The 18025-nt window shown below is 35.4% G+C and overlaps 1 protein-coding gene and 1 pseudogene across 1 annotated transcript; both read right to left on the bottom strand.

Annotated features, from left to right (window-relative positions):
- Nucleotides 1-2966: 2966 nt before the first annotated feature.
- On the bottom strand, nucleotides 2967-4323 carry LOC140977703 (uncharacterized). Its single transcript, XM_073442449.1, has 3 exons — nucleotides 3664-4323; nucleotides 3290-3518; nucleotides 2967-2974 (listed from the first exon to the last, which is right to left on the bottom strand). The coding sequence occupies exons 1-3, from the start codon at nucleotides 4318-4320 to the stop codon at nucleotides 2967-2969; spliced, it is 894 nt and encodes a 297-aa protein (XP_073298550.1). The 5' UTR covers nucleotides 4321-4323.
- A 6526-nt stretch (nucleotides 4324-10849) lies between these two features.
- On the bottom strand, nucleotides 10850-14815 carry LOC140976757 (G-type lectin S-receptor-like serine/threonine-protein kinase At4g27290; annotated as a pseudogene).
- Between the last annotated feature and the right edge of the window lie 3210 nt (nucleotides 14816-18025).

Below are 18025 nucleotides of genomic sequence, written 5' to 3'. Positions count from 1 at the left end.
ACCATACCACTTCACAACACTTAAAATTTTTCTCCCTTACACAATTTTAATTTCGTTTTTATCTTTAAATTTTAATAAATTTTTAAAATCAAGAATATAGTATTTTCGACAGTAAATCAAGAATATAATTAGCATTGTTAGTTTTTTTGTATATTTATTAAAATATTAAAAGTGAAATTTTTTTTATTTTACTGAAAAAAAATAGCGACGGAAAGCATAAAAAACTGTCGCTAATATTAGCGACGAAGTTTAAAAAATAACGTCGCTAAAGTTAGCAACGGTGTATAAAACCGTCGCTCTTTAGCGACTATTTTAATTACGACCGTCGCTAATTTTAGCGACGGTTAACGATGATTTCCGTCGCAAATTAATTTGCGACGGTTGTTTAAAAACCGTCGCAAATTGTAACTAACACAACACTCCAAAACCGTTGTCTTTTAGCGAATTCTTTAACCACAGGACCTTTAACAATGGTTTTATATACCTACGACAACTGTTTTTCACCGTCATCTTTAGACGTCTACGACAACGGTTTTTCACCGTTGTCTTTGAGCACACCCTTTAACCACAGGGCTTCTAACAACGGTTTTAAAAGACCACAACAACGGGAAAAAACCGTTGTCGTAGGCCTTTTTTCTTGTAGTGTTCATCTGTGTAAATATTCTTAGAACACGAGCTATTGCAGCTCATTGATTTATTGTGTTGAAAGCACCTCAAAAGTGCCGAGCACACGACCCTTCACATGTGGCCAAAGATTCGTTTGTTGACCAAGGTTACAAACTCCATTTTTCTCAGATTTCCCAAGATTTACGGAGCTCTTGAATTTTGATCGCAAATAACGGGTACATGAATGGAACCCCAAGAGAAATGTAGTACCACATGTTCCATTTCTACGAAATACAGATATCAACAATGAAAATGATGGTGATGACGATGATTAAGATGTTTTCATAAGCCAAGCAAATAATCCTTATAATATTGAATTGCGTAGAGGTGATCGACAACGTCGTCTACCTGATTGTGGAACCAGATGCCACAAATTTTATTAAATAAAAATTGTTTATGTAATACATATTGTTATGTATAAGGATTTGTAACTATTATTATTAAAATGTTTAATTATTTATTATAATTGATTTCAACAGTTAATTATAATTTATATAATTAATAATAACATTTATTATTTATATTTATTTCCAAGCTAGTATTCAACTAATATTATTACTAATAATAATAATAAGAAATTAAAAGCAAAAATAAATAATATTACTACTGACATACCAACAAAACAGAAATTTTTATTTTTTTTTAACAAATCACTTCCTCATTATTTTCATACTGCAAGCCAACTCATACTACGAATCAAACAAGAAATTGTTAAATGAACGCATAACTATTATGGATTCATCTTCACTCATTGATACTCTTGAAGCGACAATCATCAGTTGTTCCTCAAATAAACATATCGATGCAACAATTATTTGTGAACAAAAACAATTTATTAAAATATAAAATTGACAAATTTAAACTTAGTGGCACGTTTACATATTTGTTGTTAGTTGTTATTTTTCCATGGTTAGAGGTCTATTCATCTCATTTCTCAAACGATCATTACCACATCTTTTTATTTCACGTCTAACAAGATGTGATGCAATTCAAATGTGAGTGTCTCCAAGTATCGTTCGTATGCAACAAATTGAAATTTCCTCATATGTTTCTAAATACTCAAACATGTTATACCATGGTTGCATAAGTTTTTTCAGATCTAACGAATGTCATTTAGCGATTCCAATAGTATGAGAACATGGGATACCAAAACATTTCAATTTACCACAATAACATTCACTTATGGACAATTTTACCACTTGCACATGTTGACTACGACTTGGTATTTCTCCAGTAGCAATCGAAGCCGTTTGGTCTCCTACATCATATTTCGTAACACAATGCTCACTAGATTTATTGCATATTCATCATACCTCCGATATGCGTAGTCTGGCCGTGATTGATTTTCTTGAACCATACGATGATTTTTTGTGAACACATGTGAAAGGTCAAGTGTACTATTGCAAAAATAAGAAGTCTACGAGCACCCTTTAATACACTATTTAAGCACTCTGACATGTGTCATCACCCCACAACACAAACCACCGTAATGGGTTAGACTCTATTTCTCTTTTGAAATTCTTGCTAAATATTTTTTTTAAATAAATTAGAGTTTGAGTTAATATTTAAAAATGAATAACTTTTATTCAAATTTGAACACGTCTATATATCAAGGGATGCTTGATTTTTTTCTTTTACTTTAATCTAATAAAAAAAACCCATAAGTTGATTATAAAGATATAGAGGTCTCATTCTGAAAAGAACGGTGAAGATTACGCCACGTATACACATATGCCTTGGAAAAATAGACAACTGGCTCTTCTCATTCAACTCACATTGAATCCGTCTCTTTTGTGTTGTGTTTTTGCATTAGCTTATCAAGTTCATTATTTGGTAATATATTATTTATTTTCAATTGCATTGTTTCGATCTTAAAGGAACAGATTGAGTGAGTGAGTGAGAGAAACATTTTAAAAGAAGAGTAGGTATCTATTGAGACGGTCTCACGAATTCTTATCTGTGAGATTAGTAATCCCTACCGATATTCACAATAAAAAGTAATACTCTTAGCATAAAAATTAATATTTTTTCATAAATGACCCAAATAAGAGATCCGTCTCACAAAATACTATCCGTAAAACTCTCTTACTCAAATTTTTGCCTTAAAAAAAAAGATATTGGATGAAAAAAAACGTAATACAATGAAAATGTTGTGATTAATTAAAGCTTTTATTTTAAAAAGAAAAGATTATAAAACGCCTTGCATTTATTTTTCAATACTGTTTTTTCAGAAGGTTTTTGGTGCAGAGCGATTACAAATAAGCTGAATAAAGACATTTCTTTGTGACTTTGAATGACATTTACATATCTAAAAATCAAATTGGAGAAAACATTTTTACTAAAAAAAAATACAAAATTTGAATTAATGAACCAATATTTGTCATTGAGAAGAATCGCCCAACACCCGTTCATTCAAAGTTCTAAAACAAATTTAAAATACAACCACCAAGAATCCCAAATTCCCATCTTAAAATAGAAACTCTTGCAAACATTCAAATATTCCATATATCTCAAGTTAATCAAATAAAACCGAAAACTAAAAATCTACCTCAAATTTCAGCAGTGTGGTTTCCTTTTTCCTTTTTTTTTTTTTTTTTTTTTAATTTTTTATTTAATGACANACCATCTGCCATGGTTTCTTGCTGGAATCTTTGGACTGTGCGGACAACAGCTGCCGAAGAGTAAGCCGGACTCTTGCCTGAATCTTCCCGCTCCGACCAAGTTCTACGCAGTTTCAGTGGTCTGGACAGGGTCCGTTCCGAAGAATCAAGATTCTCATATTCTCGAATACATAAGTTATGTGAAGCCAACTTGGAGTCCGGATTGTGTGAAGAACAGCAACCTTCTTCATTCTGCATAAATTCAATTAAAGATTCAAAATTAGGAGCCCCAATAACAGTGTCTCATACTGATTAGGTGTAGAAATTTATAATCTTCGCTCCGAATCAGTTTATATTTAATCGATTTCAAAAGATGCAAGAAAGGGGAAGAACAAACCTCGGACTCAAATGGGTGGTTGTCATCCCGCGTTCTTTTACACAAGGAAAGAGAAGCAGCATCCTCACTACTGCAAGAACTCGCCACCATCGGAGCCGCCGCAGACGCCAATGCTGAACTGCAGATCGACCAGGGGACAACCTGATTCTCTCCCTCCTCTTCCTCTCCCCCTTCGTCATCTTCACCTTCACCTTCATCACTATCACTGTAATATTCTCCATCATCGCTCTCACTTTCTTGGGAATCACAATCTCGGTTCCCATTCCCAAACCCGCCGCTCCCTTCACCCTCAGCACAAGCACGGCAGACCGAAACGGCGGGGCGGAGCTTCAAGCCAGCAGCTTTCCACTGCGTGGGAGAGGCGCAGGCGTGGCAGAGTAGCGTGCGGCTGTGTTTCGCCACCAAGAAGTTGGCGGCGTGCACCTTCTCATCACAGTCCCAACAGAGTCGAGCTTGATCCGACTCGCAAAACATTCTGGCTGGTTTGCTGCACAGTTCACAACCCTTGTTCGCCATTGGATTCAACAAACTTCTGGTGCTAGTTCTCGATTGTACCCAACCGCAAATATTTTCGGAAATTTTAAAGAAGGGAAGAAACCAGAGAGTTGGAAGAGTAGTAATGGTGGAGCTGAGCACAAGGAGAAGCGCAAGTTGCATTTTTAACCACTTGATATTATTAATTAAATTAAACTAAATTCATCAAAACATGTTTACTTTTATTCAACCACTAAACAACAAAACCAACTGCCATGATTCTTAGTGGCTTATTATTATTTGTACAAAACAAAAGATAAAACTATGTTTGACTTCATTTGTAAAAACAAATTTAATAAAAAAAATAACATTTGAATTCTGATACTCTCGAAAAATTTAAGGTCTGATTTCACCAAATGTCACTAATCCAGATGCAGATTTCAAAATTGTCCTGAGCCTGAAATCACGAAGAAGACCGTTAGAAGGAGGCCGGGAGAGTATCCCGACGTAACCCCTCCGACGCTCAAGTCAGAGACTGAGGATATAAATGAAGAGCAGCTAGGGGTATTGCTGAAAAATAATATAGTGAATAAATGAACTGAACACTCAAACCTGATATTCAAAGGAGAGTTCCTAGACCCGTGATGGATTTTTCATAAATCTGGTTTGGGCCTAACCCTGATGGACCTATGGTATATCAAATTCAATGTAATAAAATCATCTAACAAATTTTAATGATATGATATGATGAATGGATGATATTCGTTTTTGGATAATCTTATCGAAAATGTTTAAGGAATTTAGTGTTTATTCTAAATATGTTATGAATACTTTGATTCAAATAATATTCGATTTTAAATTAAAATATTAAAAAAGGGGATATTTGTGGACTTGTCTTCTTTCTAAAATTGATTGATGACGTGGCATAATAGAAAAAGCAATATAAGATTCTTCAAATCTTGGGCCACGTGGCTTATTACAGTCCACAAGGAAGATGAGCCACGTGATTTTCACTTGCCCCAAATGGATGATAGCCCAAATCTATCCCTACCATTAAAATATTCGAAATGGGATGGGATGGGATGGGATGCTCGAGAGAATACAAAGATTATAATAATCGGTCTCTTGACAAGCCCACGTGAAGAAAACCCTATGTGGCTTGTGGATTTGGCTCGGTCTCTTGACAAAGTCCACGTGAACAAAGCCTCGTGTGGTTGTGGATTTTGGCATCGAATATAATGGCTCTTCGACAAAATCTTCATGTCGAATCTATAATATATATATATATATATATATATATATACACACACACCATATTTTGTTAAAGCCTTAAAAATCAGATTTACATACTACTTTTGGCTAGTAGATGAGCCACTTGGTTGGCTTGTCGAGAGCAGCGTAGGTTCTTGAGCACAAACTTCGAATCTGTACAACTAACGATGTATCTGTTGAATTCTTACCAAATTCTTTTCTTGTAATGGCACTCTATTACAAAGACAAATCTCTTTCAGGGTCGAGAGAAGGCTGTAGTCTATGAGTGGCCAATGTCCAACCCAAAATATACTCCATTAATATTTGCTTTTTCTAGTATCAAGACCACTTCATCAGCATGGTATCATCGACTTGGTCACACCGCATTGCTTATTCTTAAACATATTATTTCCCAATATCATTTAGGCTTATCTTCCTTTATGTCATCTGAGTTTCTATGTAATGTCTGCCAGTGTACTAGAAGTTATAAATTAGCATTCTCTACTTCACTGTTTCTCTCTTCTAAACCACTTGATATCATCTTCTCTAATGTATGAACTTTAACTATATTATATTTGTTGATGGGTTTAAATATTATGTTATTTTTGTTGACCATTTCACCAAGTACATCTGATTATATCCTCTCAAACGCAAATCTGACCTTCATGATGTTTTTATTAAATTAAAAGTCATGTTCAAAAACCATTTCAATAACAAAATAATCACATTTTAATTACTCTGATAATGGTGATGAATATGTTAGTCTTGCCAACTATCTAACTACTCATGGTATCTCTCATCTCACCACGCCGCCGCTTCATATACCAGAGCACAAATGACTATTCAGAAAGACGACATGGACATATTGTAGAAACTAGCCTCACCCTTTTGTCCCATGCATCCACGCCATTGAATTTCTGGCCTTGTGCGTTTGCCACCGCTGTCCGTCTCATCAATTTTTTACCTACACCAACACTAAACTTTTCATTTCCCTTGGAAAAATTTACCAAATCTCCAAATTATTCGAAACTTCGGATATTTGGATGTTTGTGCTACCCATGGCTTCGACCTTATTCCATTCACAAACTTGATCCTCGTTCCGAACCGTGTGTCTTCATTGGATACTCATTAACCCAACGTGCTTGCCTATGTCTTGACACTTGTAACTCTAAAACATACTTCTCTCGTCATGTAAAATTTATCGAGTTTGTGTTTCCGTTCACTTCTCTTCATCGCCAATTGCTGTTAAACAAATCAAGCCAATAATTTGAATTCAAGGCACATCATTTTTGACAAATAATTAACACATGTTTTGTGATTAGTCAAAAATGGTTGGTTTGATTACGTAAGCAATGAGGTTTTAATTTTTGTTTTTTCCCTAAACTTCACCTCTAAATACTCATTCATTCTTCATTCCAAAATCACACCAAAAACACAAAATCCTCTCATCTACAAGCATAAGTGTAGAAGTGAGATAAATGATTTAGTGTGATATTTCTTAAGGAGGGTTTATCCTTGGAAGGAATAGGATTAGTGGAGAGAAAGTGATTGTTAAAATCAGAGTGTTCTGAGTGAAATACTTTGTATTCTCAATTCTCTTGTCTTCTTTGTTATTAATAAAGAAGTGATCTCTTTGAGAGGTTTAGAGTGGACGTAGCCCAATCTTGGGGTGAATCACTATAAATATTGGTGTTCATCTTATTCATTGTTGGTATTCCGCTGCGATGTTACCTCGTTTATTTCCCTAATATCCCAACAATTACCTCGTCCCAAATCCACCACTGTCACTGACTGAATTCCTCCAGTCATCCCTATCTCATCACCAAATGCGGAACTGCCACTCACAACTCCATTAGACGTTGAACCGCAACGAATGTCTTCATGTGATGCTCCTTTCACCATCATACCCCACATGTCACGCCCCAAGGAGGGGGTTGGTCGACACCGACGTTGCTCTCAAATTTACATTCGAAAACAACAAGTCTCAAAAGTACAAAATTCAAAAACCAGTCTTTTTACTCATAATACTGAATATTTCATTGTCTGATACAAAATCAAATACTAATGTTTTACAGCGAAATTGTAAAACCAAACATAACAACGTCTTAACAGATACAGCGGAAACGTAACTTAAAATTTAAAAACAACAGTCTTCTTCACCAGCCCCAAAACTGGTTCTCCACTTCTTCTTCTAACAGTTCTTCCTCGTTCTTATCTGAGATAGGTTTGATGGGTGAGTAATATGGTCGTCACTCAGTAAGCGGAGACGGGAATAACTCCCAATCTTCGAAATCATTTTCAACAGAAACAATAATACAAATAGTATACAGAAACTCTTATTTTCAAAACAAAAATCAGTATTCAGGAATCAGTATTCAGAAATCAGTATTCAGAACAGAAATCAGAAATTTAGAAAGTAAGCACTGAGCACATTTGTGAATTTCATGGCTAAACTGATATCAGTCCCCTATATGTTCTCTCCTCTAAGGGGTGAGGCCAGTAATCAGTAATCAGAATTCAGTAATGTTCAGAATATATATTCCTACCATTAGTTCACTAGGTTTCAGTGCTTCAAAAATCACATATCAGAAATCAAAAATACATATACTTTGCTTCAAAACAAAAGTCTTCAAACTGGTTTCAAGACATTTATACATAAGCCCACTTACTGTAATTTGCTAGAAGTTTTGATTGTTGAAGTCTGGAATCTGCTTGTTCTCGCTACTGGATTTTACAGCTCGAAAATATGCACTCTCTTAGCTCGAATTTCAAGTGATAACTCAGGATTTGTATAGCAACAATTTCAGATATTTGAGAGTGTTATTTATAAGCCAAATTCTGACTGTTGGACTCCCTATTAATGGCCATAATCTGCCATGATGTGTCATTAACAGCCTTTTTTCTATGTTAAATGCTTCAGTTACAAGTCATAAGCAAAATCAGTAGCTATCTGCTAGAATCTCGCTACTGAATTCTTCTGCTGCTGGAAAAATATCATCTTCTGAAATATTAGTAGCTGCTGGAACATTGTTAGCTGCTGCAAAATGCTTACTGCTGGAATTTCAGGTTCTCACGCCACATGTCTCCAGACTCTGCTACATCTTCGGCCTCCACGACCAGCAGCATACCATCTCATAACATCCTTGTCACCCAACCCATCACTTTTGTCTCCACTCAACCAACCAATGAAACATAGAATGATTACACGAGCCAAAAATGATATCCATAAACCAATTCAAAAATTAAACCTTATAGCCCAAATCTCCAAATCTGATGAATTGGAACCTACAACTCTGTCCAAACCCTCAAAGATGTCAAATGGCGTCAGGCCAAGTCTGAAGAATACGGCGTTCTAGCTCGGAATGGGACACAGGAACTAGTCCCATTTCTTTTACTCAAAATGTTGTTGGTTGTAAATGGATATTCCAAATTAAACGACATCCTGATGGTTTTACTGATAGGTTCAAAGATCACCACATAGTAAAAGGATTTCATCAACGTTCTGGGATCGACTACATTTACACATTTAGCCCAGTCATCAAACTCACCACCATATGCCTCGTCCTCTGTATTATCGTTAGTCGTGGATGGCATCTCCGTCAACTCGATGTCAACAATGTCTTTCTGCAAGGACATCTTACTGAAGATATTTACTTGGCTCAACCACCCGAATTTGCTAATGATGAACACCCACACACGTTTGCAAGCTTTGTAAAGCTATCTATGGCCTTAAACAAATTCCGCGTGCATAGTACCAAGAATTCATCATTTTTTTATTGCTTCTGGATTTCAGAACTCTCATGCAGACACGTCATAATTTGTTCTACAATCTGATAATCATTTTATATATCTTTTTGTTTATGTTAACAACATTGTCACAACTGGTGACAATGATACTCTTGTTAGCAACTGTGTGTCTCTACTTGTTCAGAGGTTTTCTATCAAGGATCTTAGTCCACTACACTATTTTCTTGGTGTTGAAGCTGTTCAACATAAACATGACATTCTATTCTCTCAACAGCGGTATATCTTGGATCTTATGGACCGTACAAAAATGACCAAGTCCAAACCAGCCACTACTCCCTTTACCACAAGCACATCACTGACATTACGTTCTGGCTCTGTTTTAAGTGATCCTACAAAATACAGAACCATTGTCGGCAGCCTCCTATACCTGTCATTTACCAGGCCCGATATAGCATTTGTTCTCAACAAGATTTCGCAGTTTATGCATTCGACCGACGACTGATAATTGGGCATTTGTTAAGCGTCTTCTACGTTATCTCTGTGGAACATCATATCATGGCATTCTTCTCCATCGTGACTCTCCATTTATGTACATGCCTTCTCTGATGTCAACTGGGCAAGTAATAAAGATGATTACTCCTCTACGAGTGCTTATGTTGTTTATTTGGGGTGTAATCCCATTTCGTGGAGTTCCGAGAAGCAACATACCTTTGCTTGATCATAAACCGAGGCCGAATGTAGATCAGTTGTTGCCACCTCGACTGAACTAATCTGGGTATGCTCACTTCTGCAAGAACTTGGCGTCTATGTCCCGCAATGTCCGATCGCGACAATGTTGGCACTACTCACCTATGCTCCAACCTGGTGTTCCACTTTCGAATGAAGCACATTGCAATTGACTTCCACTTCATTCAAGACCGAGTCCAATCTGGCGCCCTTCGAGTTGCCCATGTTTCCTCTATAGACCAACCAGCAGATGCTCTTACCAAGTCATTGCCACAACCACGCATTTTGTTACTCAAAGACAAGATTGGGCTTTCCTCTCGGAACTCCATCTTGAGGGGCCATAATAGAGATATAAAAGAAAAATTGATTCTGAATACCAATTATTTATTTGTTTCCTTTTATTCTAAATTTATTGTTTATAATTCACGGTCTTGATCTTAGGTGATTAGAATAATTATCCTTTTTGGGTCGTTCATGTATTGTATATTACAGTGATCGTCATCAATAGACAGTTATTCTTCCACTCTCGACCTTCTAACAAACGATCCTATTCAACTTTTTTCTCTTGTTTTCATTTTTCAAATAATTTTTAAGTCAGAGAAAATTCTACCTTATAAATCGGTCCAAAACCTCCTTCCCCAAGTCTTCATTCATTATAATTTCCTAGTTTTATGTCTCTGAGTTATTTGATCTACTGTTCGAAAATAACGATTTGAAAAAAGATATGTATTTCATATATAATTGTACTATATTAAAAATCACAATCAACTTAAAAGAACTAACGAATAAAATAATTTGGCTGGAAAAAATTCATACATGGTATTCGATAATGAGCTCCATCCATTTACCCACCCCTGGTGTATTTCTGACTTCTCCTTGTAAACGCATATCCAGAGATGAGACTTCACACGCAGATAGGCCGAAACTACACATGCAACAAATCAACGAGATAAGTGCACAAACAATAAGATTGCAGCATAACATATTTCCTATCTGGGATCTAGCACGGTGATGGTGAGTTGATTAGGTGAATTCGTTGCGTGCGTGGTTGTTGAATCTTGAGAAACTATGGGCTCTCTTTCTGTGAAGAAACCAGGATGTTTGGCTTCGGGTAACACGCCTTCGTTACCCAACATCAAAACCACAGAGGACATGCTCGGTCTATCTTCAGGGTTGTGCTGCACACACAACAGGCCAACATGGATCGACCTTATCACTTGAGGCAACTCTTGAGGATTTCGTAGAGAGGCTTCGGCCACTTCTTGCCATCTTTCTTCTTTGTAAAGGATCCAAGCCTGATCATAATTTTAAGACTTCTTTATACCAAATATCATATTGATAGGAGCTGTTTGCAGACTAATGGAGACAGAAATTACATGTCCAAGAAGGTTGAGATGATGATCACTATGTGAAAATCCTCCGTTTCTCATTCCACTCACGATTTCTAGTACTAGTACCCCAAAGCTGAATACGTCTGATTTTACGGAGAAGATCCCATCCACTGCGTACTCTGGAGACATGTAGCCACTGCAAATGGGGTGTCTATTAGATAATACTGTGGCAAGAACTGAAACAGAAATATATTCGAACAATTAAGACTTCTCATCACTATGTCCCAATTATTCGACGTGTCTGAGCTTCAGTCTCATTGCCTCCGAAACTTCTGGCCGTTCCAAAGTCCGATATCTTTGGATTCATTTCTGAATCTAGCAATATGTTGCTGGCTTTGAGATCTCGATGGATAATCCTCAATCGGGAATCTTGATGGAGATACAAAAGTCCCCTAGCTATTCCATTGATAATATGGAAACGTTTTTGCCAATCAAGTAAATAACCTGCTGTTTCATCTGTCAGTGATAATTTGGTACCAGGTCAAAACGTTGGTTAGACAATTTTAGTTCGATAAATTGTAAAAGTCACGTACATATCGTGCTCTAACGCACTGTCATATGTACAAGTATGATACTCACCAAATAAAATCACATCTAGACTTTTGTTTGGCAAGTATTCATATATCAACATATTTTCGTCTCCACTAATGCAGCATCCTAGAAGCCTCACGAGATTTCGGTGCTGAAGTTTGGCAATAGAGATTACTTCATTCTTCAACTCATCGAGCCCTTGAGTAGAGGTTCCTGATAAACGTTTCACAGCAATTTCTTGTCCCCCTTCAAGCATGCCCTGAGATCAGAATGCGAGCATTTGAAGTTCACTATTGGCCATGTTTGATCAATAAGGTTACCAAGAACATTGTTTTTTTGGTTTTTCAAGCAAACCATGAATGAAAAAAACGATCCCACTCAATGTTTTTCTCTTGTTTTCTATTTTCAAATTTTTTTTTTAAGTCAGAGAAAATTCTACCTTATAAACGGGTCCAAAACCTCCTTCCCCAAGCTTGTTTTCAATGGAAAAGCAATTAGTAGCTTTGAGGATTGTAGCTAATTTGAAGAAAGGTACCTCCAACTCTTTGTGTTCACTTTCATTACATTTTCCTGCTGCATAAAACATGATGATGTAGAGTTTATCACAGGAAAAGAATAGATGGCTCTTTTTCCTCGAGAATTTTAGAACTTTCATTACTTTTTTATAGTTTTTAAGCAGAGACGCCACTTTTGGCTCACCTTGTTCACCCTTGATTGAATCTTTATTCCTCTTCCAAATATACAGGATGAGGCTCAGAGCAGCTAGAAGAATTATTCCCATCATTGGTGTCAAACTCGCGATTAAGTATTCTTCTCTTCATTCCTCTAGAGTCTGCAATATAGGTGACACTTATTTCAAATAAATGCTTGCAGTGTGGTGAGAGTATCATGATTCTCACGTTCAAATCATAAGATCTCAATTCAGATTTAACAACTTGTTTGCTCCAAAAACATCTTACAAGTCCTAACAAAATTTTAGCATGATCTTGGAGTTACAAGTTCTAACCAAATTTTAAGCTATTGGAGCTGAAAAGATGCATGATACAATCCCTCACTCCCCGAATTCTGATTCATAGAAAAGCATAATAAAGTGGTAAACTAGGAATACAAGAAAGTCAGCGTGTCCCGGGTACTTTTCAAGCAACTCAACGAATTGAATGTACATAAGAGTAGAAATGTGGATGTCATGTGTATTGTCCCATATGTGATTTTATGATTTTGAGCAGGTTATAACAGTGTGTATATATAGTCGCATGAATAAGAAAGAATTCGAATATTTATCCCAAAGTTTCAAGGAATTTAGTATATTCAAAAACAGAGACCTGGTTAGCTTGATTTCCTTTCATATGAAGTTCGATGCAAGTTGAGTAATTTTATGGGTGTAGCCATGTAGGCCATAAGCCCAAAAGCAGACCAGAAACCTAAAAGACTGGTTTTCTAAGTCTAACAACCCTTCAAGCTTGTTAGTCACTGTACGTTTTTCTGTGGAAGACAACAAAGGCTGTATCAGATTCTTGATTTGAAAATTTTTCGAATTATGTCGTGCAAATGGATAGGTTAAAGTAAAGATATATAGAATCTAGAAAAGATTGACAGATATTGAGGATTATTTGTATGTTTGATCTGAAATTCTTACCTATTTCAGAAGATGCCATTCTGATGTAGATATCTTGTCCATCTGCACTCAGAGATCTGATATCTACCAAGTCCCCAAACCACAGAAGACATCCACTCCCATTTCTTATATTTAACTGTGTGTACGCCATACATGAGCATTTCTTTAAGCATTCCACTTCACATTCTTTAAGCGACATACTCTCGTTGAACCATGAATTTCGGACATCTGGTAGTTTGATCCTTGAGTACTTTATAAATCCATCCCCTTGGCAACTCAAGTTTGTCTTTCGAATGCATCCATTTGACCAGTCTGTTTTAATCCAACCCTCTGAATCTTTTGGCACAAATTTATCCAGACAACTGCATGCTGGAAAATTTTGAATATAACATATCCCATAAGCACCGCAAAGGCTGTAACTATCACAATTATCTGCTGGTCTATTCATATAAACTTCCCACTGCTGTGTTCGATTTACCCATGTAAGCCTCTGTACAACTCCACTTGAATTCAACGTAAGCCTCCGAACAACTAGCCTGTCGATGATATTTTCTTGATAATACACCTCATTCTTATCCATCACAAAATCCAAAAAATACGTGGGGTTCCCTCTTACGTCTGGAAATCCACTAAAATAAATGCCATTCCAAGGTCCATATCTAGTGATTTCCATGGTATTTCTTCGCAAGACTATTTGCGGATATCCTGTTAGTTCCAAGTGATACGTCGAGTCTCCTGGAGCTGGATCATCATTGGCCTTCCATGCTGCAAGGTACACATCTAAACCAGTTACAAAATTCCACCCAAACTTCATACCTGGTAGATATGTATCAGTTGGATAATCAAAACTCTGCCAGAGATAATTCTCTTCCCTATCATCAGCATCTTCATCTTTTAGAACAAGATTTCCCGAATCCAACAACTGTGCAACCGGCTTCTGCGCAGATCTTGATCTGTTGGACGACCATACAGCTTCACCAGTGTCATTAACAAGGACTAAAACGCCTGGCTCCATAACCTTCAAGACTCCTGCCTGATTTGTGAGTGGACTTGCTCTGTTTGCCACCCAAACTATTGTTTTAACCGGGATTCCGTAGTACCATATCCCCACGTAACGATTCTTCGAGTTGCCAAGGCTAAAGAATCCAAGCTCAAACATCCCACCAGATGAAACAATAGTCTCGCCATCTCTAACACTTCGAATGTTATTTATGATATCCATCGAAGCAGAAGATATGGAGAAATTCAGGAAGATGAGAATCAGAAGTAGGACGAAAACTTTCCATGTTGAATCCATCGGTGAAGTATTCTTGCCTGGTCACCCTTTATTTATCTGAACTCAACACATGGAAAAGGTTTGAATTCATTAGGCCAAAGTTCGAGCTCAAACGTATTGACCGACACCTTTGCTTTCTTAGGTTTGAATGCTTGAACTCCTGCAAGTTTACAGATATTAATTAAATTATCATTTATCTTTAATGTAATCATAAACTAAATATTTTAATATTTAAATGTTTTCTAATTAATATTTGAGTAGGTATGTTGTAAGACGGTCTCACGAATCTTTATCTGTGAGACGAGTCAACCCCACCGATATTCACAATAAAAAGTAATACTCTGATATAAAAAGTAATATTTTTTCTTGAATGACCCAAATAAGAGATCCGTCTCACAAAATACGACCCGTGCTCCTCCGGATTTGTCAGTTCTGTAGGAAGTCAAAAATTATGGCTTGAATTTTTTAAAAAAGGGTTGAAACATATTACATTTTTCCACTTTTTTAACCTTCAACATCAACGCTTCTCTTGTCAACGTCGTGTGGTGGGAGAAAGTAAATACAACCTCTGCTTTCTTTTTATATATATATCCACTTATTGTCATGTCATCTTATCGATTCACATAAAAATAATTATGGTTGATAAATAAATATCATAATAAAAGTAAATATATATATATATATATATATATATATTCTCTTTATTTTTTTAAATATTTATATGGTTTTTTGTCAGGTATTAAATTTAGGCTATGGGTGGTACCAAAGTCCAAAAAATGTGTTTTCTCCCTAAAATCCTATATAATCTGTATTTTTTCACTAAACTATAGGTTTTGTATCCTCTTGATATGATCATCATTTTTAAAAGAAAAAATATATATCAAACAATTGAAATTCAAATATTATCTTAAATAAAAAATTAATTTAACATCATTATATTTCACATATAAATTTCAAAATAAAATCATATTTTATGTTGCATGCAAGCATCAGCCCAAGATATATTTTTAAGTAGTAATAAGAGAGAATCCATAATGCAAGAACTTTTTTTATGGTATTTACTCTGTCATATTATTATTATATAAAAACACTATATTTCTATCCACAATCCAAATTTTTTATGGACCGTGTTGGAACATTTCATGTTCACAATCTTGATTTTGATTTTCACAAAACTTGTTATTGTATTTCTAACATATTTACTTACGTGTGAAGTTGCAAACACAAGGAAGAAACTGAAACTGAATTTAGCCAAAATGAACTTCTGGCAAGCTTCGGTTTTTTGATGATATCTCTCAACATGATCATTCAAATGACAATCCGCCAACTTGAATGATCAAAAAACTCAGTTTGGAACAAGTCGTATTTCACGAATGAACTTATGTCAAGCTTCGGTTTTTTGATGATATCTCTCAACTGGATCATTCAAATGACAATCCGCCAACTTAAATGATCAGAAAACTCAATTCGGAATAAGTCATATTTCACGTCAGTTGGGAAAAATCGAATGGTATCTAGGTCAAACTGATTGCACGAAAACAACAATCGGTTTGATATGCGCAGTTGCGGTATTATAGCCATATCTCTCATCTCGATGAATGGAATGAAGCGATTCAGTATGCGTTGGAAAGATAAAACAATGATCTACAAATCATAATCAGAAGTCAAAGTCTGAATCAAAGCTTAATATGCTGATAAATGGCGATGAAACTACTAGTTCTACACAGCACACTAGTTGATCTGCGGTTGATATGCTGACCAGATTGAACCGCTGACCAGTTTGAACCGCTGAACGACCAGTTTAAGCTCTGGAAAATGTCCATCAAGGAGAATTTGACCGTTGCAATTTCATAAACAGTACAAACGGTCATATTCTTGTGTTTAACGTATATATCATTGTTGGGTTCTATAAATACATCATCTTAAAGATCAAACAAGAGATTTTGAAGGGGATTCAAAGCATGGGCAGCTAGCATGAAGAAATTTGCTATTTGAGAGCACAAGCCCTTGTGTGAGGATACATTTGAGATGTACACTTAAAATGATAAATTCCTCACACACAATCACTCACACATATACAAGAGATTTGAACTTCAAAGTTTAATTGAGTGAGTCTTCACACAAAGACATTAAAGATTGTGTTTGTAGACTTGGCATAAGAGACATTAAACATTATGCAGATTGTGAGGTTGCGGCCTACAATCCAGAGTGTGCTAGGAGTTTCAATTAGGCAAAAGATAAGTCCTAAGTTGAAATGGGTTTGTACAAGGTGTTATATAAATCAAAGTCTTCTAGTGGATCTTTCCCAAGTGGAAAAAGCAGTGACGTAGGAGTTGTTAATCTTCGAACATCCATAAACAAATTCGTGTCTACTTATTTATTACATTTACTTATCATTTCCACTGTTTTTTAAAGATGGATTGTTGAAGAATTTTATGTGTTCTTCAAATATCAAAATAATGCATACTAAGTGTTTAATAAAATGGTTCAACCAAAATATTTTTACTCATTCAACTTGCATATATTTTAAATTATTTACAAAATATTTAATCGATTTCTACGAAGAATTATTTTTAGTGTCTTCCGCTTGGTTTGAAAATCAATCTCGATTTGATTTATCAGTGTTCAATATTTCAAGAATCGAGCTATCGTAGCTCAACGATGATCCCTCTAATCGATCCTGTCGGACCGCACTCAATTTAAATATCTTAATAAAAATGATCTTTCTTTAAAATCATTAATTACAAATAATTTTTAAAAATATAAAATAATTTGAGAAGATAGATTTTCTTCGAAATTTGGAGAATTTAAAATATTTGTAAAAGAACCAATGAAATTTTCATTCATCTCAAGTAAAATACGAATATAGAATGAAATGAATAAGAGAAAATGAAGTTGAAAGTGAGAGGATGAATGAAAAAAATGATGGATTGATGATGTATTTATAATATGAAATTTTTATTAAATTTTTTTTAAAGTGAGTGAAATGCATTTGCTTTTATATCGCAAAAGGGACCCAAGTGGATCTAAAACAGATGTTGATATCAATAAAATTATTCTAATTTTATGCTTATAATCTTATCTTTTGTAACAAATATAAAACAGTTGATACTCAAATATTATATATTAGTATTATATTTTCAATGTTTTGTACCGATTTTCATCCAAAAAGACAAATGTGTCATTAATATCAATATTTGTTGTACCTGTTTGTGTAATCAAAATCATATATTAGTACTGAAATAATTGATATTCGAATATCATATATCAGTACCATATTTTTAATGTATTGTACCGATTTTCATCCCAGAAAAGACATGTTATTGATCACACAAGCAGAATATATATATA

This window comes from Primulina huaijiensis, chromosome 5 (assembly GCF_012295235.1).
Source record: "Primulina huaijiensis isolate GDHJ02 chromosome 5, ASM1229523v2, whole genome shotgun sequence".
NCBI classification, from domain to species: domain Eukaryota; kingdom Viridiplantae; phylum Streptophyta; class Magnoliopsida; order Lamiales; family Gesneriaceae; genus Primulina; species Primulina huaijiensis.
Note: the sequence above shows the minus strand (reverse complement) of the source record. Positions and strands in the feature narration are given on the sequence as shown.